Source organism: Aedes aegypti, chromosome 3, assembly GCF_002204515.2.
Source record: "Aedes aegypti strain LVP_AGWG chromosome 3, AaegL5.0 Primary Assembly, whole genome shotgun sequence".
In the NCBI taxonomy this organism is placed as follows: Eukaryota; Metazoa; Arthropoda; class Insecta; order Diptera; family Culicidae; genus Aedes; species Aedes aegypti.
Window position 1 is genome coordinate 245,674,228 of NC_035109.1, and position 24,399 is coordinate 245,698,626.

At 39.9% G+C, this 24,399-nt stretch overlaps 1 protein-coding gene across 1 annotated transcript in view; it reads left to right on the forward strand.

The window, feature by feature from the left end:
- Positions 1-1,221: 1,221 nt before the first annotated feature.
- LOC5566585 (glutamate--cysteine ligase regulatory subunit) overlaps positions 1,222-24,399 on the forward strand; it is a 32,355-nt gene continuing 9,177 nt past the window's right edge. Inside the window, exons 1-2 of the mRNA XM_001650930.2 lie at positions 1,222-2,258; positions 22,295-22,868. Of these exons, the coding sequence (XP_001650980.2) occupies positions 2,151-2,258; positions 22,295-22,868 (682 nt within the window). The 5' untranslated portion in view covers positions 1,222-2,150. The remainder of the gene's footprint in view (positions 2,259-22,294; positions 22,869-24,399) is intronic.

A 24,399-nucleotide genomic window follows, 5' to 3' on the forward strand; every position in this document is an offset into this window, starting at 1 on the left:
CCAGGTCGTCCAGTTGTCTCGACCGACCGTACTAAAATGCCATCGTCGGAAGCGCTGCTTCCTGCATTTGGATTCGCCATTCTTGAAGTGAAAAAACTTCAAGTCTTAAAATTTCTTCCGCTTCCACTAGGGGCTCATTCATTTATTTCATAACGCTGAAATTGGACTTTTTGGACACCCACCCACCCCCTTGTAACACTTTTTGTATGAATATCATACAATTTTTGTATGGGCCGTAACATGGTTGGGACACCCACCCACCCCCTCCAGCGTTATGAAATTTGTGAATGGGCCCTAGACACGTTTCGGCGGCCCTAACCTATGGACCCATGCACGGGTTCATTATCTGGCATTTGAGCGGTGCCGTGTTATTTACGTGACCATGGCAACGAGTGAATTCAGCATCGCTCGAATGTCAAATTAGTGAACTCATGCATCGGTTCATTGGGGCAAAGCTAACAAAAGCGGCGAGATGGACCAACTCGTGGTCTTAGCCAGTCGAAAAGACAATCCAAAAAAAAAAAAAAAAAAAGCTAACAAAAGACGCGCGTGGTCTAGGTAACGGTTTAACAACTAATGAAGATTCAATTTGAGTTTATTCTCAAAGTCATGGATTGTTTCGATTGCAGATTTGCATTCGCCATCAGTTATGTTTGGAATAATGGGTCAATGCACGAGTTCACTCGTTGACGTTTGAGCGGTGCCGTGTTATTTATGTGACCATGGCAACGAGTGAATGCGGCACCGCTTGAATGTCAAATTAGTGAACTCGTGCATCGGTCCATACTAATAAAAGCAATAAAAAACTATAATTAAACATGCATGCTGATTTGAATGTTAGTTGCTCTTCCACAGTTATAAACTTAAAACTTTTTTTTTGTGAATGAACGAATTTGAATTCGTATATCGTGGTGCAGTTGCGTGTACAGACCTCAAAGTGTATACGATAAAATGGGAAAAGTGACTTGCAATCAGTCGTAACTTGAACGCAATATTTCGATTATTGAAACACGCCTTTTCCGCAGGCCATCATGTACGTCAAGTTCATTCATGGTGGTTTCAATCGCTTCTACTGGTGTGTAGTAGTAGCTTTAGAGAGAACCAGATAACATCAGTACAACACACATATACTTCAGCATGTAATAATTTTGATATGCATGCAAATACGATTTTCCCCCATCCAATCAAGCCATATCTGTCGTAGCAGAAGTGTTTGTATTCGGCCTAAGATCGGTGGTCGAGCACGTGGTTTCCAATTTAAAATTGAATGAGCGCGATTTTTCAAGCTATTTCATGGTTGTGTAGCTGTCTTCGTAATAAGGATATATTGCTCTCTATGAATCATATAAGATCCTGTAACGCTCATTATTCTTACATGATGAGACAGTATGCAACTCAAGTCTTTATGTGTTTTGTGTAAATATTGCTGCTCTTGAAAACCATATTGAACGCATATTGTGTTGTAGCTGTAGGTATGTTTACTTGTGTTTACTATAGCTGATAAAAACCCACTACTTGGGAGAAGACTCAGAGCAAATAATCCAACAGGCTCTCTTCAGAGAGTACAGAACTTTGGGTGTTACTCGAGGCCGATAGTCAGTCGGTACGTTTGCAGTCCTGAGAATTAGTATTTAAGACGCTGCTCGGTGAACCGGTTTGTTTTGTTCCATCATTCCACATTGCAGGCATTATATAAATAGATATACCCATTGCTTTCTTCTGTCGAGTACCTTAAAAAACGCTACATAGTGCATTCATTACTGGAAATTAGATAGCTGAAATATTATAGTGCTTTGTGGTTGGACTATTGCTGTTGAAAAGTGTTAGCTTCGTTGGTGCAAACATAGTGCTGAAGTGTTCTTATTAGAGGAAAAAACACATCTATTCTATCTGTCTAGTGCGTATGCTTTCTACGCTTTGTGAATGGTTCAATCTTATCTGCCAAGGTTACAATATTCGGAAAGGCTGTGAAAAGTGAAATCATCGTCGTCATTCATTGACATAGAGGCTACAAATCGAGCTCTTCGTTTTGGAGATTAGCAATTCGATTGCGTTGTCTGTGGAGTCGTATCAGGCAATACATCATCGTAAAACATCTAATACATACTGCAAGCAGCACCACATCAGACGTTCAAACAAATCGAACAAAAATGCTATCGCACCTACTGAAGGGAAGTGCCAACGTTACCGTCAGCACCGGAAATGTACTGAACGTGAGCGATCTTCGGAAGAAAGCTGGCCAGAAACCAACCGATGAGGTAAGTGCAGCTAATCATGCATCTAAATCCACAAACATTTGCCGGGGCGTTTGCATTTCACGCAACATTCTCAGGGCTTAGGGCAAACGCTCCCTTAGTGGAGGTAGCTCCAATAGTGGAGGTAGTGTGTTTTGACATGTTTCGCACTTTTTTATGGCTATGTGATATTTTTCTATGATGTACGATGTGAAAATGATACAAGTTATCGAATAATATTCATGACTTTTAACCATAAACCTATTTTAAACAATTATTTTGCTTAAATTTTTTGCTCCTTTGCACCTATAGTGGTGCATCAGTACCCATAGTGGAGGGTTCCATAAGAAATCAATGGTTTGCGCCACTAAAGGAACCATTCTTAAAACATACCTCCACTAAAGGAACAGTGTTCCTATTGTTGGTGCAAGGCTTTTTGCAGGGAAATTTCAAATGAATCATGGTTTTTATACATTTGAATGATAGAAGGATTTGAGATCTAGCGATTGATACGCTAAAATCATATAATTCATGATTTTATCACCATGTTTTAGCAGTTTTCGCTTAGGTGCACCACTAATGGTACATTTGCCCTACTACACCAACAAAGTAAAAATAGATCCCTTAAAAATTGTGTAAAACTCTAAATTCGCCGAGGTGGTTTGATTTTTCCACTTTACTCATAATGTGGAGCGGAAGGGCTGTCACGAGTGAAGGTAAAAAAATGTTCGCTCCCCTTGAAAACATATTGGTTTCGACGATTCGATGGGGAAATTTATTGCTATTTTGGCAGGTTTACTACAAACTTTGACGGGGGGTTCGCAGTCAGAGCACGGCGTTCTGCGGTATTAATGGTCAATTGCTAATAACATATTGGTGTATAGGGTTTCCATTCCGTTTCCCATTTGTGTTGACTCAAAGGTGTAATCAAATTGCTAAACTTTTAGAAGTTCTAAGATTGTCTTAGCTTTATAAGGAAATTAGTAAGTATACTAGTATACACAGCAGTGGAACAAAGAAATTTAAATTTGCCATGGTTTGTACGATTGAGAGCTTTTTTAAATTCTTTCTTAGTATCATTCCAAACATTACATTCATTTCTTATATCTAGGTGTACTGTGTTAGACAACACTATCATCCTAATTTATTAACATATTTAATTAAGCTTTTATTATTATTATTTATCTTTATTAGGGAGATTTTCAGCCCTTGGCTGGTTCATCTCCGTAAAAAGTTTTTATTAACATATTGTTAACAACACATCAAGTTACATTTGTTGTAGCAGTTATGAATGTTTAAAGGTAAGTTGATTTCACCGAATTCCCGACAACGTTCTCTTGATTAAGAATGTTTTCGAATGTCCTAAGTAACTTGATTCGACTACTGAATCCTAAATTAAAATTGTGCGCGCAATTAATTAGTAATAATTTGTTTTCCTCTTTCAATTTCGGCATTGGCTTCTGAGGTTTTTTCAAAATTTTAAATAATTTCCAAGAGGGCTTAGAGCAAGGGTCCAATTGATTTTTTTTTCAATTTTTTTGTTTCTTAATCTTATTAAGACTGATCAAGAGTTTAAGATCGTCGTTTATAATCACGGATTCAAATTTTACATTTTGCTATTGCAATGTCCCTGGCTTCAACGATGGAATTTGATAAAGTTTCGAGAGCATTGTCAATATCAAGTTTTGTTTGAAAATAAATGTTCACATCAAAGTAGATGAAAAACCGAATTTAGTACTATATTATTTTATTCCAATAGAGTTTGATCCTTTGTCGAGTCTAGTACACGATACTGAAAACGGCCTTACAGTTGAAGTCGAAATACGCGTATCTGTCAAAGGATACAAACTCTAGTAGAATTAAATGGTATAGTACTAAATTCGGGTTTTTCATCTACTTATAGGTATGGGGCGGTCGATTTATTACGTAAAGTAATTTTTCCCCCTAAGATAAGATTTTCTGTATGAAAATAAAGAACAAATTGCATGGCGCGTAAGAAATCTCAAACCCCTCCTCCCCCCATAAAGCCTTACGTTATTAATGGATGGCCCCTATTCCACTAAACAGCTCGAAGATTTATTATCATGTTAACATCAAGATTACTATTAATGTATGTTTCATATGTAGTACAATCGGCTCGAAAAGAATTGAAAGTGGAGCTGATAGGATTGAGAATCGCTTCATGGGATATTTGAAATGTAACAGGGACATGATCAGAATCAAAATCAGTGGGAGTAACCAGTTGGCTACAAAGATGACTACAGTCGGTTAAAACCAAATTAATCGTAGAAGAGTTTCTAGAAGAGGAAAAACATGTAGGGCTTTCAGGGTATTGAATTAAGAAATATCCTGAAGAGCACTCATCAAATAAAATTCTGCCGTTGGAATTACTTTGTGAATTATTCCATGACCGATGTTTGGCATTAAAGTCACCAATGACAAAAAATGTTTACTTATTGCGAGTCAATTTTCGCAAGTCAGTCTGGAGCAAATTAATTTGCTGCCCAGAGCAGAGTAGTGTTTGATCTTTCGACCTTGACGCTTACTCCTGTAGGAGCGGGCGATATGGGCAGGATCAGACATGTCGCGCGTCTGTCGAGTAAAGTGAAAAAGACCTCGACCTTGACGCTTGCTCCTGGGCAGTGCGTCAAGAAAGACCGAGCAGTCGTCAGTTGTTTTCCCTCTTGGGTCGCGCGCCTATTTTCTCTGAGCTGAAAAAGGATTGTTGCTGCTCAGTCAAGGATGACGGATCAATGGGTGAGCTCGTTTCATGCTACTATTTCTAATCTATAAAACAACGGTGGGACGTAAATATGATTTTCAACAAACTATGAATGGTTCGTCACTGTGAGTGTTGACATAAACTCTGATTCATGAATTATTTATGTTTAACATTTATTTTTCTAAACACCCCTTTCTTTTTACCTTTATTTTTGTAATTAAAAAAAAACTTTGAATGGTTCGACACTACAAGTGTAGACTAGCGAAAGGTTCACTTTATTCAACAATTCATGGTTCGCCACTGTAAGTGTCGGCATAAGAATAAGAGTGTTCTATGATGTAATAACACATGCTTTCGTCCTGACAGCTGTAGGAATGTTACATTTAGGTATTTGTCCAACAAACTTTGAATGGTTCGTCACCTCAAGTATTGGCATAATTTTCCTCTACATAGAAATTGTTAATATCAAATGAAAATATTATATTTACATATGAGCATGTTCATATCTCACAAATAATTATTTATCATGGTCTAATCGCTTTACAAAGTGAACTCTGTGACCCGACGCTACTCCCCATTAACAAAGATTCCTCCCAGTAACCTTTGTGGAGATGCAGAGGCAAACACGGTCTCCAATTAGCAGCGGTTACACACTAACATTCCTTCCCCCAATCCCACCTGACTGCAAGGACGTGACCGGCGCCATTATTGACCCTGTATAAATAAAAGCACTGAATTATGCACACTGAAGAAGATTATGGCCAATCCCAGCCGATCTTCTATTTGATTCTATGTGCATTTTCACTGACTTCGGTCAATCACGGAATAGCAACCATTGACATGTGTAGTCAGTCTAAGCTAAGCTAAGCTAAGCTTATTAACTTGCTTCCCAGAGCATTGAATGGGCAAATAAGCAGCAATAAAAGTATATTTACCAAGATACTTTATTTTCAAATGACGAAAACAGTTGATGTTTTATACGCCTATGAATGATGATTGCAACTCCCCCACATGCCCCATCGAGTCGATCATTACGATAAACAAAAAGGTAGGATCTCTTTTAAGTTTGGATCCAGGTTTTAAGTATGTTTCAGCAATAATTGATATATGTTTGTAATTAGCTGTTAGAAAATTACACGGTTCATCCTCTTTATCATTCAAATAACGAGCATTCCAATTTAAAATATATAAATTATTATTTGGATCCATTAGAAAAACGTAATCCAATAACAATTTGATTTGTAAATTTTATACCAACTCGGACTGCTTTAGTCATAGTGGTGGTTTTGAACATTGCATCAATCATTTGATTCAATTATTCAGTTAGAAAAATAAAATCAAAGGGAGACATATCACTTGAAGTTGGTACATTATCTGATGATTTTCCATAAGAATTTTCGGTAGACGAAGAGGCGGAGTAGAAGTTTATTGTGGCGACAGGGTTTTTTTTTTCATTTTATTTGAAACAGTTTAAACGATTACTCGTAGGTATGGAAAGGGGAGGAGTACAGGGAAGAAAAATTAGCTGCTACGATATGGGCATAGGATTTTCCTTGAATAGATCCATTCGAAATTAAAAGATTCGAACGGCTACCCGATTTTTTTTTTTTTTTTTTTTTTTTTTTTTTTTTTTTGTCGGTAGCGATAGGGGTAGTACTGGCACTCTTAATCTGCCCTAAGCTCCTTCCCAGCATTTGCTTTTATAAGCCTCTATTGCGTTCATCACACAGACGTTCCTAAGCAATGTTGCTCAAATGGTCACTGTGTACCCTAGCAGCAATCAGCCCTTACCGTAGTTTTGCAGTCTAGTAGTTCAGACTACTATCAAACTATGAGAAGGCCTGAAATGCTACTACAGTGGTTAAAGTGAAGAACGAAATAGTTTTATTAAAAGGTCCTCATTCCCCATTTCATTTCGTCATTCACTACCGTCACTTTTATTTTCGACACTATCACGTATATCACCGATTATCACTCATCAACTTTCGTAATACACTTCAGATATACTTTCCATTATATCACACTTTTCACATCACACCATTTTCATATAAATTCATTGTTATTACCATTTACCATCTGTTGGCATTACTAAGTAATTAAAAGATATTCAATTTAAATGTTTCATTGTTTTTGTTGCTGTAGAGTCATTACTATTTAAACTACAATTTAGCACTATCAAGAAAGTTACAGTAAACCAAAATCACTTCGATCCATTCTTCTGCACTCGCTGTCATTATTAACACTTTTATCATGCATGTTTGAAGAACTAGGCAATAATGTTTATATTCAGAGAAATGATTGCAAAATGTATTATGGCCTTTATTAAATTAGTAGAGTTCACATCATTATACTTCATCATTATTATATTTTAAACAAAACTATCAGAATCACTTCCAATTTCGTTTTCAAATTTTCATCACCATAGATTTTATTATAAAATCACTATTAGCACCCTCACAATCACTAAATTTAATAACAACGAGTGTTACGCGCAGTTCCACCAAACACCCATTGTTATGTTGCATTATAAAACGATTGATCACACGTTAGCTTCGAAACTTAACAATCATTACTGATTAGTACAAAGGATGCTACAGCTCGTGTAAACGAACTGAACCATCTACAACCAGCACTGTTTTATAAGTAACTAATGAGCCCTGGCGGTCCCTCCGTTCGAAGAGGACCTGATAATATGCCGAAACATATTAACAGATCCTCCGCCTGAATGCAGCCGTTTCATGATAAATCATGAACCGTTAGAGGTGTGCCAAAGTATTGGGAAGGTGATATGTTTCACAGACGGGTATTATTATGGTGCACCTTCTACTTTGGCACCGTCAAACCCTGTGATCGTGGCCAGGGTTAACAATTTGCTCGGCAATTGTCAATCAATATCTGGAAAAGAGTACATTGACCCGTTTTAGCAAAAAAGAATAGTACAGAAATTTTTAGGGCAAAAAAGAGTACATGTACTCTAAAAAGAGTACGTCTGGTAACCCTAATGGCATAAATGCAAGGCTTTGCTGATCACGAGGTTTCTCAAAGAACCAGGCTCACAATTTACCACAGTTCATCGATTCTGCCAGTCAACCAAAACACAAAGCAGCAGCAGCATCAATAGTATCAGGCATTGCGCTGCCAAAGGTTCACACACTGCTTGAATGTTTTTGTCTCTCCACTATGATCTTTTTTGGGCAGCCATCCCGAGGTGAATGATTGCAAAAAATGTTTAATAATTCAATCGCTAATATTTCGATTGTGTTATCAATTAATTGAAATCTATTAGTACTAACAGCAAGAGCACAATCATTCTGTTGCGATACATATAAACAAGTTCAATTTTATGGCGCCTTTACCGAGCGAAAAGTCAAAACCCCGAAAACCGGAAAAATCGTGTCACCACTGTGCTCGAGTCATTTCGCATTCGGGTTTGAAAAAACGTTGGGAAGAAGAAGATTACAGTTTTGAAAAGCCGTGACATTTTCTTGTTTTGAACGGTCATGGTTTGCTTTGGATTTTGATGGTCGTCTAGAAACATGTAAATGTAGAGGCGGTAAATGTTTGCTACAGTAGTTTTCCCATCCCTGCAAAGAACAGCGACATACACCTTTTGCTAGATGCTTTAACCACCACCTTCAGAATCATCCCAACGTTTCTGCGATCCCCGCACTCTATCCTTGTTTGAAAAGCATTGCAAAGATACTTCCCTACATTCCCGCGCAAATTAAGGAAAACCCTTCGACAGCTGCTCTGCACAACTACTTCCGTGAAAAATTAAAACAGCCAAAATTGTTGAAGGAAACGCAAGAGCAAACTGGACGAGAATCTGGAGAAATATACGGACAAAAGGACTCACATCGACGGAACAATCCGCGTACTATTTGCTGGTGAATGGGAAGATTCCACATGCTTCCCTTCTACATTGACAAAACCGTGCAGAAAGTTCCATGTGTCATCAGTGCCCTAACACCGTAGAAGATTTAGATTTACTAACGGTAGAATCCCTAAACTCCCAACCGAACCCATATTTTTTTTTTTTTTGTATGGTATTCAGTTGGAGCTGCATGACAGCTTAACTTGTCAAGGCTGAACCCTCGGTCTGGCTTTTGCCAAGTTTCCCCTCTACCAGGACCAATACTCAGACGGACTAGGCAATGGCGCCCACATGAACACTGTTTTTTTATTAGTTTTGTGACGTGGTAGTTTTTGAAAAGTACCCATATTCCTTTGCTTCTGAGGAAAAGAAGCATTGTGAAAATCAGCAGCTCCATCAGAATTTGTTTGAAATAGTAGTGTAGTAGTATCATTACTAATACTGTCTAGTCGAAATGGTTTTGAATAATTTGTCAATCAAGTGCTATTCTGATTACTTCTGTCTTTTACGAAAGATTAGAGTCTTATATGTCAATTGTCGTCAAGTCTTAACAAAATTAGCCTGTTTAGTAGTAGTTCTAGTTAATTACAGGTCTTTACGTTCATATATCCTTAAAGAAAAAGTCACTTTTTTGTCTGTTAAACAATTTCTCGAAACTAGCAAGTGTACCCTAATGATCGATCTCAGTGAATAGTGAATATTTAAGAGTAAAGTTACCTTAGGCTTCTATTACAGTCTCCTACAAGATTCACTTTTCGGTGGCAAATGCAATGCTTCACAACGCCTACTTTCTACTTGTAAATTTTGCGAAAATAAAGCTGGAATCAGATTATTTATACCGTTGTTACAAAAGAGGTATTTCTTATTATGGCAATGTAAAAACCATATTAAAATAAGATTGTCGCCACTTATTTCTACTCAGTGAATCTACTAATCATTTTCCTAAGAGTTCCCAAGTATTCCCTACGTCGTATATGATAACGATGTATCTAGCTAGCTAATAGTAAGAGTGGCTACGGATCATTCTGGTTAGCAAAAGGCAAACTGAACGTCACCAATAGTATTAATGTCCACTTCGAATAGATTAATTATTTGAAATGGGCATCAATTCTATCAATGACGCAGAATGTCCGTTGGATCACATCCGAGATATTATTGCGTCTATGCCATATGAATTATGACGCGGCTTTAAGCAAAAAATGCCAAAATGTGATACCACCACTACAGGTTACGCCTTTGGTTTCCATCATATGGGCTAATGGATTATGCCCTCCCATCGCGGCAAGGTCGCATAACCAAGGGGAGGGAAGATTCGAACGGCTACCCGATGGAATAAAATTAGTTTGTGAATGAGCATGATTATAATCTTCCTGATGGGTAAGATTAATAATCAAGCGATTGTTAACTGAAAAATGAGCATTGTTCGATATTTTCATTTATTTTGTTAACATCTAAACAGATAACACTGAATTAACAATTTTACGCCACAGTTCATGGCCGCGTCTCGCCATCCTCGATTCTGCCCCACGATCGCCAAATCGATGCGCACTTGATCCGCCTACCTAGCTCGCTGCGCTCCACGCCTTCTTGTACCAACCGGATCCGAAGGGAACACCATCTTTGCAGGGTTGCTGTCCGGCATTCTTGCAACATGCCCTACCCATCGTATCCTTGCAGCTTTGGTCACCTTATGGATACTGGGTTCGCCGTAGAATGGGCGAGCTCGTGGTTCATCCTTCGACGCCACACACCGTTTTCCTGCACACCACAAAAGATCGTCCTAAACTCCTGACGTCCAAACACTCCAAGTGCTTGCAAGTCCTCCTCGAGCATCGTCCACGTTTCATGCCCGTAGAAGACTATCGGCCTTATGAGCGTTTTCTACATGGTATATTTGGTGCGGATGTGATTTTTTTTTAACCGCAGCTTCTTGTATGGCCTCTACATAATAGGCCCGACTGATGTTGCGTCTCCGTATTTCACGGCTAACTTAATTGTCAGGCGTCAGCAAGGATCCAAGGTAGACGAACTCGTCGACCACCTCGAGCGTATCCCCGTCTATCGTAACACTGCTATCTAGGCGAGCCCCGTCGCGCTCGGCCCCACCAGCTAGCATGTACTTTGTTTTGGTCGCATTCACCACCAGTCCAACTTTTGCTGCTTCGCATTTCAGGCGGGTGTACAGGTCTGCCACCTTTTCAAATGTTCGGCCGACAATGTCCATATCATCCGCGAAGCAAACAAATTGACTGGATCAAGTAAAAATCGTACCCCGGCTCTCCGCATAACACCTTCTAGCGCAATATTGAACAGCAGGCACGAGAGTCCATCACCTTATCGTCGTCCCCGGCGGGATCCAAATGAACTGGAGTGTTGCTTATACCGCTCTATGTCATACCGGAGCGGCCGTCGGTACCGTACGTTGTTAACGACGGAGAGTTTTGGGCGCAGTTTCACCATCCCCAGATAGTGGCCAGAGTCGGTGTTAGCGCCACGATAGGTCCTGACGTCGATAATGTAGGAGAAGTGCCGTCCATCAATCAGAACGTGGTCGATTTGTGATCTGTCTGCTGTGGTGATCTCCAGGTATGGTATGGTATTGAAGGCTGTGCTGGAAGTAGGTGCTACGAATTGCCATATTCTTGGAGGCGGCGAAATCAATTAGTCGTAGGCCGTTTTTGTTCGTCAGCCGGCGGGCGCTGAACTCATATAATCGGTCTGAATTCCTCCTCCTGGCCAACCTGAGCGTTCAGATCTCCTATGACGATTTGGACGTCGTGGCTTAGGCAGCTGTCCTACTCGCGTTCGAGCTGCGCGTTAAAAAAGCGGCTTTATCATCATCAGTGCTTCCGGAGTGAGGGCTGTGCACGTTTATTATGCTGAAGTTGAAGAACCGGCCTTTGAGCCTCAACTTGCACATTCTCTCATTGATCGGCCACCACCCGATCACGCGCATCTGCATATCACCCATCACTATAAAAGCTGTTCCCAGCTCGTGTGTGTTGCCGCAGCTCTGGTAGATAGTGCCCGAGCAGAAGAAAATAACTACTGAATTCCAAATTGAGGTATTCCATACCAGACAATTTCCAATACTTACAACCTGAATGAGGTATGAATGAGCCCTGCATAAGAGGCAAAATACCTCAAATAATACCTTATGCATATTCTACAAATACCAAGCTGATAACTAGATCAGGTATTGTAATACCTAAATAATACTTGATGGATTTTCATATAAAAGTGAAATTTTTCAATACCTCCAGCAGTCCTCAATAGCTATCGAATACTAAAATGAAGTATTTTTAATTGTTTTTCAAATACCGTTATAATACCAAAATGAGGTATTGACAACTGAATAATACTTAATTTGTGTATGATACCAACATATGGTATGCATAAGTTATTGGGGAGTTATTTGTTCCTCCTCGGGTGGTTAACTCTAAACGTTCGCACCATTGATTCCTTCCAACACACTTCTTGCAACGCTACGATGCCGAATCCGCAGTCCTTCAGCACGTCGGCGAGTATGCGTGTGGTCCCGATGAAGTTGAGAGATTTACAGTTCCACGTACCGAGTTTCCAATCGGTAGTCCCTTTACGTCGCTGTGGTCTTCGCCGATTGTCGTATTCTCTCGATGATTATTCGTTGCTTGATTTTTGCGGCTGGCTTGCAGGGCCTGACACCAACCCCCAGATTTCCGGAGGACGATTCCCCCTAAATATTCGGAGGACCATAGTGCGCAGTTTACCTTAGAGTCCTTCTCTGGCACTCGGACAATGATTAGCCGCCTCTGACATGGGGAACAGACGCTGATGTGTGCCGCTCCTAACATGAAGTTCAGACGCTACAGGTTTGCAGAAGCAAAAGCAACAGCAAACGCCCCCTTCCCTGTCCGCAAACGGCCTGAGTTCTCACCGGGATTGGTTACCCGATCTTCCCTAAGGTTACTCGTACCCCGGCCAGTACCACGAGGAGGTAGGGATAGGAGTTGTTGAGCAAGAGGCTAAGGACCACACAAAAGGGTCTATTTTATTCCTGCAGGTACGCGAGGTACCAGTGGTACACCATGCCCAGCCATTTACCGTGCCTGATGTACGACTCTAAAAATTACTAATTTTGCATACTTAGATTGTAAAGCAAACAGTAAATGTTGGAAATCGTCCTTTTAGAGAAATCTCTTTAAATTAGATCCATATTTGTTGCTGAAGTCTACGAACAGGTGGATTTGTCGTTAAGGAATCATCACGGATATCACTATTGATCAATTATTATTGTCCTACAATGTCCAAGTATTCATTATAGAAACGTGAAAAAAACATTATCAAGGTTTAATGGACAAATGTATAGTTCATTTGTTGGAATTTCTAATGTTCTGAAATAATTTCTAGCAAAATGAGTACTCGCTTTTGGAGTCTTGCAGTCTTTCTGACAAACTCTTTTAATTTAAGGTTGTTATTCCTAACCGTCTCTGGCTTACCTTCTGGTTAAGTTTTAATGAGGTTCTTTCAGAAGGCAAGTTTATGATCCCTTTCATATGCGCTAATTAGTGCAGAATGTTTACAATTTATTTATTCACCAGCTCTGTCAGATATTGGTCCTAGTTTTCGGCAAAATTTGTTAAAATATCTCGACCAGAAAATTCAGCCAAAAGTAGCTTTCTTAGATTTGCCAGAATCTTTTCCAAAATTTACATTTTTCGTTGGAAATGTCAGCGAAATATTCTCCTGAATTCTTCCAGATCCTGGAATCCCTATTTTTTTTTATTCTTTGATGGAAATCACACCATATTTGTTTTTATAACAAATAACTGTTTCTTGTTGTGTAATATTGAAATGTTGTCACAGTGTTAATTTTCATTATCAGAAGATCAAGAAAATAGTGACTTTAGTGACCCTTTTTTATGAAAAAGTGACTTTAGTGACTTTTTGTTGCAAATAGTGACTTTTAGTCACCAGGTCGAAAAAAATGACCAAGACACAAAAATGTACCCCTTATCTACCGTTCACTATCACCAAAAGCAACTACAACGATTCGTGGGAAGTTATAAACTTGGCTTCGTTAAAAGACGCTCTACGACAGACCAGTCTTGCACTGTGCGCCAAACCTCTCCTGAAATGCCGTGAATAACAAGCTCTAGCGCATCAGGGACTGTCCTTAAATCAGGCACTATATTTCTTTCAAAAATTCTTATTTTTGTACATACAAACTTTTTGAAATTCGTATGCACCGTGGTTTTGGACTAGATATCTCCCTCCCTCCTATAAGACTACATGGCTAATGGACAGCCCCTCACAGGTTGAACGACTTCAAAGCAGCATGCAATAGATTCAAACGCATAGATTTATGGCAAACCATGGCCGAGAACTCTTTTCTTGGGAAGCTCACAAGACTGGTAAGAGCAACGATGGACTGCGGTTTTTTGTACCCCATTACACTCTTTAGTCAGGTCTTCTGTACGCAGTCCATTTTTAAAAATTGAAAGATCTTTTTTTACGATCTATCCAGATTGACCTCGACTTGTTTACGCGGTTGAACCGAGTTTGGAATTTACTCGATACGTATCCCTCGCGTAAAAAATAACTTTTTTATAATTGCCTTGACTGGACAAAAAGTTTCAATAAGTTCATTCTAAATTGATGACCGTTTTTATTGGCAATTTTTATTACAAAAATCAAACACATATAGTTATGTATATTGAAAAACATTTTTTTATATGAGGATAAATGTAGTTAAATTATTTGGTTATTGGAAACAATTTAGAACATCCCACAAAAGTTTTTTCTATTCAAAAATCTATAACTTCAAAATAGAATGCCTATATTCCTATCATAATCAAACCACGCCTTTCATCGCTATTCTTAGCGATGTGTTGAACTTCGTGGAAAGATAGTCCAACTTGCAGCCACGCCATTTCGCCGAAATTCAGACTGCCAATCAAGAGTTTGTCGTTTCATTTTGATGACATCTACCTACTTATCTGATCCTCTCGGTTACCGGAAACAGTTTATTTGATATTCAATCAACGATTATTTTTTCTAACATGTAGATCATAATTTAAAGCATTGATTCTCGTTTATTTGAATTGATAGTAATTTTCATGAAATTCTCTTCAATATTGTAAAAATCGTATCATCTCTAGGTTGACCATAGCTGAGTAGGTACATTCTGTTTGAAATCTTCAACATCAAGCCGGTGTCTATCTAATCTAGGGCAAGTATGACTCGTCTCTGAAAAATAGACATGAATGGAGTGCAGGATTTCGCATCTCACCGCTCTGAGGATAGGAATAACTAACTTTTCATTGTTATGATTTACGGCAGCCGGCTTACAGGGTGGCTGTTTTCACTTTTGAACGACACATTTATCTGAAGCCGTTCGGTAAGTGTATTTAAAATGTACTATATACTAGTACCTACACCGCCTCATCAGTACAGGAACCGTTACTATGTGTCATTCATAGCCATTGAGTGTCATTAGAACGTTGCGTGATGAAGTGGACAAGATAAAAATAAAGGCCTTCGTCAGGCTAGTAGCTGTCCCCGTTTCATAGAATAATACATTTCTCTGGTAAAAACGCTTGGTTAGTGTGTTATCAGCGCTGTCATCGTCATCGTTTATGTCGTTATCAGCTTCAAGCGAAGATGGATCAATATTGTTTCCATTTAACTGTTTAGAATTTTGTAATGTCATCAACCCCCTGGACGGACCGGTGCACCGCGGTGATATAAAACTGAAGCACGTGTTCGTTCGTGATATCTTCTCGGTATTGGCCGGTTGGTCGGTTAGTGTAATGTTTATTTTAATTGTATATAGAGGAATACCACTGAAGCTTAAGGTGAAACATGTCTGATTTGTTTCAGCTACAGAATCATTGAACATACAAACTCGAAGTGCTAAAATAGAATTTGCACTGTCGTTCAAAGTGGTGGTACATTATCGAATTAGGATTCCAGGCTGTTTCACCTTAACACCCTAGGAGTGGTTTGTTTCTAGCTGATCGTCACGATCACAACTTGGTGGCCTTGAAGTGGCGCTTGTATTCACGAAGCCAAATTAATTGCACATTGAATATAACTCTATCAGCTGATGAACGTTAGCCGATGTTTAAGAGTTTGAGTATGTGTTGTAAACGCAAAGTCGAGTTTCGTCATTCATAGGCACGGCGAATAGCGGCTTTCAGATGTGCAAGTCATTGTCGCTGGATTTCAAAACCATGACGTTTCACGAAGAGTGGCATCATTCTTTAGTAATGGTGACTGGCAGATAAACTACAATGACTATTTTTTACAGATTAACTTGAAGCCGGTGTCTTCGGCAAATGTTTTATTCTTTGTGAATCATGGCTCAACTGCTCTAAAAGCACCTAACCTGATTGAACGTGTCCTTGATTCGCATCATGTCATAACTCATCATATCTACATATCATAAGTGATCGATTTCTGCAATATTTTTTTTTACAAAATGATACATGTGATATGTAGCACCTATGCTAAATAAGGAGCCCCCTACCCAATGAAAAATAAATCAAAATCAACTGATTTTCTACAAAGGTGAACATTTCATTTGCATTCTGTTTTTATTTTTCTCATGTACCGTTTTGATTATACTACAGACACTTAACATCTCTACCGGCAGGTTTATTTTCTACCGCCAAAATAAAGTTCAAATCGCGATAACTTTTTTTGTTTCTCGATATTTCTACACGATTTTTTCACAAGCTCTCAAAAACCTCTTTTAGTTTTAGAATATGTGTCTGATCATTGGTCATCTGGATCCGAAGGTATTTCAAAATTCATTGGAGGATCGACACGTTGCCATAATCCACGTAAATATCTCAGGCTACAGAATTTTTACCGTATTCGGATATTCACTCCTCGGAATGATACATTAATGCGAGTATGTTGTGAAAAAATGAAGCAATTTGGTGCAGCCGTCTTTGAGTGATGAGCATTTATTTTTCTGGTACCACACGGGACAAATAAAGATCATGAAAACTCTAAAAAACCTCATGTCGTAATTTAAAGATTTCTCCAAGAATACTGAACCGATTTGTATGGTTTTTTAACAGTGGCTCCTTATAACCTGGCATTGTATAGCACACATTTTAGTTTTTATCAAAAACAAAATGGCTGCCAAAGACATTTTATATGGAGAATGACGGTCCCCCAAGAAACATCGGAATATCTTCAAAACTAGACCACCAATGATTAATATCGACACGGATTCTTAAACTAGAAGAGTTTTTCGAGGTCTTGTGAAAAAATGGTGTAAAATTATTGAGAAACAAAAAAGTTATCGCGATTTGAACTTTATTTTAGCGGTAGAAAATGAACCTGCCGGTAGAGATGTTAAGTGTTAAGGTGTAGAGGTGTTAAGGCTTCAGTGAAGTATAAGTTATTCACACCGACAGACTTGTCAAACTGCTTTTGGAAACGTTTAAACAACGTTGCAATCATCTCTTGTCAGTGTGACTATTGTCGGCAGCTTCATTCTGTTCAACTTTCCCATAAGAACTGCTGGTGAATCTCTTCGGCAGCTCCAAAACAGTCGCATTTTGAGGCGTGTTCATTTGAGTTGATAACATCTCTGGCGTTATTGTTTGTTCAGTCTCGGAAATCTCGTCAGTGGTAAGCGGACAGAACAAAGAATCATCTGAATGTTTTCATTGACGTGTTTTGATAGAATAATACTGTGAATTTGGCGTTTGAAATTTGGTTGCCGATAATAGTCGAATGGTGCCGAAGCCGTAAGTCTCCCTATATAAAATAAATCATTCTTTATAGAGTGTTTTGGAAAGCCCAAACAAGACGCTTCGTTTTCGGGACGCCGGGAGTTTGGTTTTCGGTTCGCAAGTTGTGCTGGGCAGTGTTTTGGAAAGCCCAAACAAGACGCTTCGTTTCCGGGATTCCGGGAGTTTGGTTTACGGTTCGCGTGTTGTGCTGGGCAGTGTTTTGGAAAGCCCAAGCAAGACGATTCGTTTTCGGGACGCCGGGAGTTTATTTTTCGGTTCGCGTGTTGTGCTGGGCAGTGTTTTGGAAAGCCCAAGCAAGACGATTCGTTTCCGGGAGGCCGGGAGTTTGGTTTTTGGTTCGCGTGTTGTGCTGGGCAGTGTTTTGGAAAGCCCAAGCAAGACGATTCGTTTTCGGGACGCCGGGAGTTTATTTTTCGGTTCGCGTGTTGTGCTGGGCAGTGTTTTGGAAAGCCCAAGCAAGACGATTCGTTTTCGGGACGCCGGGAGTTTATTTTTCGGTTCGCGAGTTGTGCTGGGCAGTGTTTTGGAAAGCCCAAACAAGACGCTTCGTTTCCGGGAGGCCGGGAGTTTGGTTTTCGGTTCGCGTGTTGTGCTGGGCAGTGTTTTGGAAAGCCCAAGCAAGACGATTCGTTTTCGGGACGCCGGGAGTTTAGTTTTCGGTTCGCGTATTGTGCTGGGCAGTGTTTTGGAAAGCCCAAGCAAGACGATTCGTTTTCGGGACGCCGGGAGTTTAGTTTTCGGTTCGCGTATTGTGCTGGGCAGTGTTTTGGAAAGCCCAAGCAAGACGATTCGTTTTCGGGACGCCGGGAGTTTGGTTTTCGGTTCGCGTGTTGTGCTGGGCAGTGTTTTGGAAAGCCCAAGCAAGACGGTTTGTTTTCGGGGCGCCGAGAAGTTTTGCTGTTCGCGCTGTGTGAGTGCGAAAAGATATTCGTGTTCAGCCGAGGATGGATTACCAACTGGTGAGCTCGTTTCATGCTTATAATAACACATTTTTTCATGAAAGCGTTACTTTTTTTGTAATATGCAATCAAACTTTGTATGGTTCGTCACTATAAGTGTCGGCATTATGCCTGTTTTATACAATTCTAATAAACATAAAATTTTTGACATTTCTTAAAATATTTTTTGAATTGTTTGACATCATGAATGTCGACGTTTATTTTAAAACTTCTACCAAAGACTTTTCTTCTTGAGGCATAAAAGTTGTAATTTTCAAACAAACTATGTATGGTTCGTCACTACATGTGTCGGCATTATTCCTGTTTCATATAATTTAAGATATACGCATATATTTTCCTCTTTTCGCCATTAATAAAAACTTCTTTTGAATGGTTCGACATTATAGATGTTGACGTTTATTTTAAATCTTCTACCAAAAACTTTTTGAGACAAAACTAAAAACTAGCTTTAAGTATAAATCGTATTTTTCCTCCTTATCCATGGATCGCATCACCGACCAAAGGTGACTCCCAGATCTTTTCCTTCTTCACTAATTAACACCCTTCCCGTGGTGATTGTGGAGATGCAGAGGTATTCTCGGTCTCTAGAAGCAACAATCATTACACCCTAACATTCCTTTCCTATCCCAACTGACTGTAAGGACTTGGCCGGCGCCGTTATTGATCAATAATATTAGATCTGCTAAAATTGCACTCCGAGAGTAAGCGGAAACTCCCATCCCTTATTCATTTGGATCGCAGTGCAATTATTACCAGTTCCGATCAATCACGGAGTAGCAACCATTGACATGTACAGTCAGTCTATGCTATGCATGCTATGCTATGCTATATAAAATAAATCATTCTTTATAATTCCTCCGCGTTATTTTGCATTCAAAACACTTTACTTTTGAATGACGGGTGAAGATTTTATTTCTGCAACATGAATAATTTTAAATAAATAGAAATGTGATGACTGATCATGTTTCTTATTCCGGACGCTTCCGTACATTTGTCTCATATTCCGGACACTTTGCTTCAAATTCCGTACAGCTCATGAAAGTCATAAATAGAAAAGCGGAATCATCAATTGAAATCATCAAACCCCTTAAGAGACGTCTAAGACAGCTGGGTAATATAAATTTTTATAGATATCTATGGAGAATGCTTAGGAAAATAAGCCTTGAAAGTGAGAAGTTTAGAACGGCAAAAATTGAAACATTCCATGTGAAATGTTTTCCATACAAAGTAAAGTGCCCGGAATTTGAATTTGTCCGTAATATAATTATAACTTTTTCAATGACCAACACTACAACATCTAGCCGTTCAAGACCAGGACGTTAGGCAACGATTTGTCGTTTCGATTGTGTTGTTCGCATATATGGCCCTCTGTTAAAACAAATTTTCAACTTCTATTCATTTCTCTCGTCGCTCGCTTGCAATTATATCCATATTGTCATTTCATTACTTTCGTTACTCCCTTTCACTCTGAGTATAGGTATTTATTCACCGAAAAAAGCCAATAAATTTTCATAATAATAGCATACATGTAATGTTTAAGAATACATCTCATATATGTCATTGAGAATCTCTAAAGCAAATCCTCCAAAGAGATTAATGGAAAAATCCATTGAAGAATTATAAAGTCCCAGAGAAATTGTTAGGAGTAATATTTAAATGTCTTGATGATATCCTAAGAACTAAAACTAGATCAAATTTAGAAGAAAATCTTAAAATAATCATGAATCAATTGTATATGAATGACATGACATGAATCATGGTATATCTGTCAATTTTTTTACCGACGGATTTGTGAATCTTCAAAGTTAACGAAAACTGTATAATATTGTACTGAAATCTTGGTAATCATGTTCATAGATTACCGACACCGGTTAGTTGGCTAGTTGACATCGGTAGTTGGCTAGTTGACAGCGTTGAACCATCACGGATTTTTTTCTGTTATCGTTGGATTGTTGTTGGTGGTAATCCGACATTCATTTACTAAATTGAAAAGTAGTGCGCTATAATGATGGAGGTAAGTCAATGTAGTCTATGCATGTTCTATATATTAACTATCGAAACAATTTGCATTCCAGATATCAGCAACGGCAGTTTTTGCGCGCTACTGAATGTATTGTTTCCGATTACGCTGACACCGGCATGGTTTCAAATCAATCGTTTGAAAATCATCGGCTACGCCCCTCTCCTTGTTTTGGGTGATTCAGCGATTACTTATGTCTGTTTCTCCGGAGAAGGTTAAATGCAAATGTATTATTTGTTAGAGAAAATAAAGATTTGTGATTCGAAAACTTTGTCAAACTCGGTTCTTTTCCTCAGCGAGAATGTGAGATACCGAGAGAAGCCGTGAGCACCAGGATTTATGGTGTAATCTATTCATTTACCGAACGAATCACCGAACGTTCAGCTGTTGAGATTTCGGTAAACGAATTATCGACTTCGGTGAGTTGAGCTGAGTATGGCACCTTTCTCTATGGATATTACTGTAAATCAACAGCTTCTGAACGATACTTAAATCTTGAGTGAAAATGTCAGAAGTATATTTTTTTATTGCTTTTCATCCTATACAAACCAAGACCAGTTCAATCTTGAGCGATTCCGAAAACTCGTTGAATCTTGAACGAGTAATGTACGAACTATTGATAACGAGGACAACATATGACTCGAGCCGAGTTGTATAATTACTCTGTCAATCAGTGACTTCTCGGCTGTAAAGGTTCACCGAAAATACCACAATTTCCGCTTGATGAAAGGAAGTGGTGGGAAAATCGCAATCTAAATGCAATAGTAGTGTTGCAGCATAGCAAATATGAATCGCATACATCACGGGAGTGTATTCGATGCACATATCGATTCGGGTGAGAGTCCTGTCCACTAATTGGCTGTGGACGGAAACATTAATTGCAAACATGATTTTGGATCGACGCGAAACCAGCAATAGCTCTTATGCAAGTTGGGGAATGGCACGGTTTAAAAGCATTTGATTGATATTTGATATTTCTGAAATTTAGGTAAGGTCAAAGAAACTAAGTGGAGTGGGATGTTTTGACTTCCATGGATGAGTTAATCGATCCGATTCAAAAGATCAAGCTAATTAACATTGCATAATTGGAAATCAAATTACAAACAAGCCACTCATTAGTCATTAGACAAATTTGATGCTGCAAAACAAATTTGATCTCAAGTTGAATGTTGAAACTTGCGAATGCATATAGCTATAGCTATGGCTATAGCCACTTTTGTATATGTTATATATAAAGCGGCGACTGTCAAGCGATGAGAACGATGTCGAACGAGCATACAGTAAAGGTCAAGGAACTAGGACAGAGAAAGAATCGAAAAAATCATGCGAATCCCCTGAATCGGGTTGAAGGATTACCCGATCCAGAAAATGTAAAAAGTTAAATTGCATGTAAAATTAGGTAGGATAGTTAATAATTGAATTTGTCGGTAAAATAAGTCATCAATCGAAATGAATTGTATTGTTGGTCTTCATTCAAACGCACACGAATGTACCTAATAAAGCAATTAAAAAAAACACTTATAAAAGTTCGGAATTGCTACGGCAAATGTAAAAGAAACTTTGATGTTTCGGCTGAATTTAAAATGAAATATTCAATAAAATTGATCAGGAAATAGTAATACTAGATTCCATGCTTAATGTGACATGTTTTGGAGCTTCTTCAAAATGATACCCGTAATTCGAAGTAACAACGTGACCTCTAATTGTTTATTTCACTTTTGTTTCTTTGCAGTTGGTGGACTGTTTGCGGGCGACATTTGCGGAGGCGGAGGTTGTCGAGTCGGATGGGATTCATGTGGTGACCCGGAAGAACAATGACCTTTCGGAAAAGATGAACGAACATACGCGGACGGATATTAAAGTCGGCGCGAAAATTTTCCTGAACCACTATTCCGAAACCTGTCTGACGGAGGCTGTGGAGAAATTGTTAGAAACCTTGAACGTATCCTACCTGGACAATCTGATTTTGGCTTTCCATCCGCGGGCGGTGGAAAGCAACGGCGGGGACGAAGTCAACGGAGAAGTGAAGGAAGGCGTCATCGAGTGGGCTGTCGGTAGCGACAATGCCGTTGGAAATCTGCGAAAGCTGTGGAGCATCCTGGAGAAGTATTCGACGGATAAAAAGATTGGCCAGCTGGGCATTGCGGATTTGGATGTGGACTCGTTGAAGGACTTGTATGAGGGTTCTACAGTGCATCCGTCGATCACGCAAATCAATTTGGCTGCCTGTTGCGTGGTTCCTCCGCAGTTGCAGGAGTATTGCAGCAAGAATGAAATTCAGCTGCTAACCCACAGTGATCCACAAGGTATGAGCGCTATTTAGTTAGGCATATAATTCACTTTGAAATGAAATTTCCAGAATCACGGTGGACTCGTAAATACGTGGAAACTATGTGAAATTTTCTAGAACAATAAACATAATCAATTCGCGAGATTCGGTTCGTGGCCGCATCTCTCCATCCTCGGTTCTGCCCACGCTCGTCAAATCGATACGCACTTGAACCGCCCGCCTAGCTTGCTGCGCTCCACGCCTTCTTGTACCAACCGGATCCGAAGCGAATACCATCTTTGCAGGGTTGCTGTCCGGCATTCTTGCACATGCCCTGCTCATCGTATCCTTCCACTTTTGGCCACCTACTGGATACTGGGTTCGCCGTAGAGTTCGGCGAGCTCGTGGTTCATCCTTTGCCGCCACACAACGTTTTCCTGCACACCGCCGAATATCGTCCTAAGCACCCGACGTTCGAAGACTCCAAGTGCTTGCAGGTCCTCCTCTAGCATCGTCCACGTTTCATGCCCGTATATGACTACTGACCTTATGAGCTTTTTGTACATGATGCATTTGGTGCGGGTGTGGAGTGCTTTGTGAAGCCCAAGCAGGACAGTTCGGTTTTGCGTCGTCCGATTGATTTAGCTGACGGATTCGCGCGTTTTCGTTGCCGGAGAATTTTTTTCCCCCTGTTTTGGAGCGTCTTGCTGGGTAGTGCTTTGTGAAGCCCAAGCAGGACAGTTCGGTTTTGCGTCGTCCGATTGATTTAGCTGACGGATTCGCGCGTTTTCGTTGCCGGAGAATTTTTTTCCCCCTGTTTTGGAGCGTCTTGCTGGGTAGTGCTTTGTGAAGCCCAAGCAGGACAGTTCGGTTTTGCGTCGTCCGATTGATTTAGCTGACGGATTCGCGCGTTTTCGTTGCCGGAGAATTTTTTTCCCCCTGTTTTGGAGCGTCTTGCTGGGTAGTGCTTTGTGAAGCCCAAGCAGGACAGTTCGGTTTTGCGTCGTCCGATTGATTTAGCTGACGGATTCGCGCGTTTTCGTTGCCGGAGAATTTTTTCCCCCTGTTTTGGAGCGTCTTGCTGGGTAGTGCTTCGAGAAGCCCAAGCAGGACAGTTCGGTTTTGCGTCGTCCGATTGATTTAGCTGACGGATTCGCGCGTTTTCGTTGCCGGAGAATTTTTTTCCCCCTGTTTTGGAGCGTCTTGCTGGGTAGTGCTTTGTGAAGCCCAAGCAGGACAGTTCGGTTTTGCGTCGTCCGATTGATTTAGCTGACGGATTCGCGCGTTTTCGTTGCCGGAGAATTTTTTCCCCCTGTTTTGGAGCGTCTTGCTGGGTAGTGCTTCGAGAAGCCCAAGCAGGACGGTTCGGTTTTGCGTCGTCCGATAGAGTTTGTTGACGGTTTCGCGCGTGTTTTCGTCGCCGGAGATTTTTTTTTTTTTTCCCTTTGTTTTGGAGCGTCTTGCTGGGTACGTATTTGGGAAGGCCCAAGCAAGACGGTTTATTTTCGGGACGCCAAGAAGTTTTGCTGTCAGTGTCAGTTTTGTGTTCAGTCGAGAATGGATGGCCA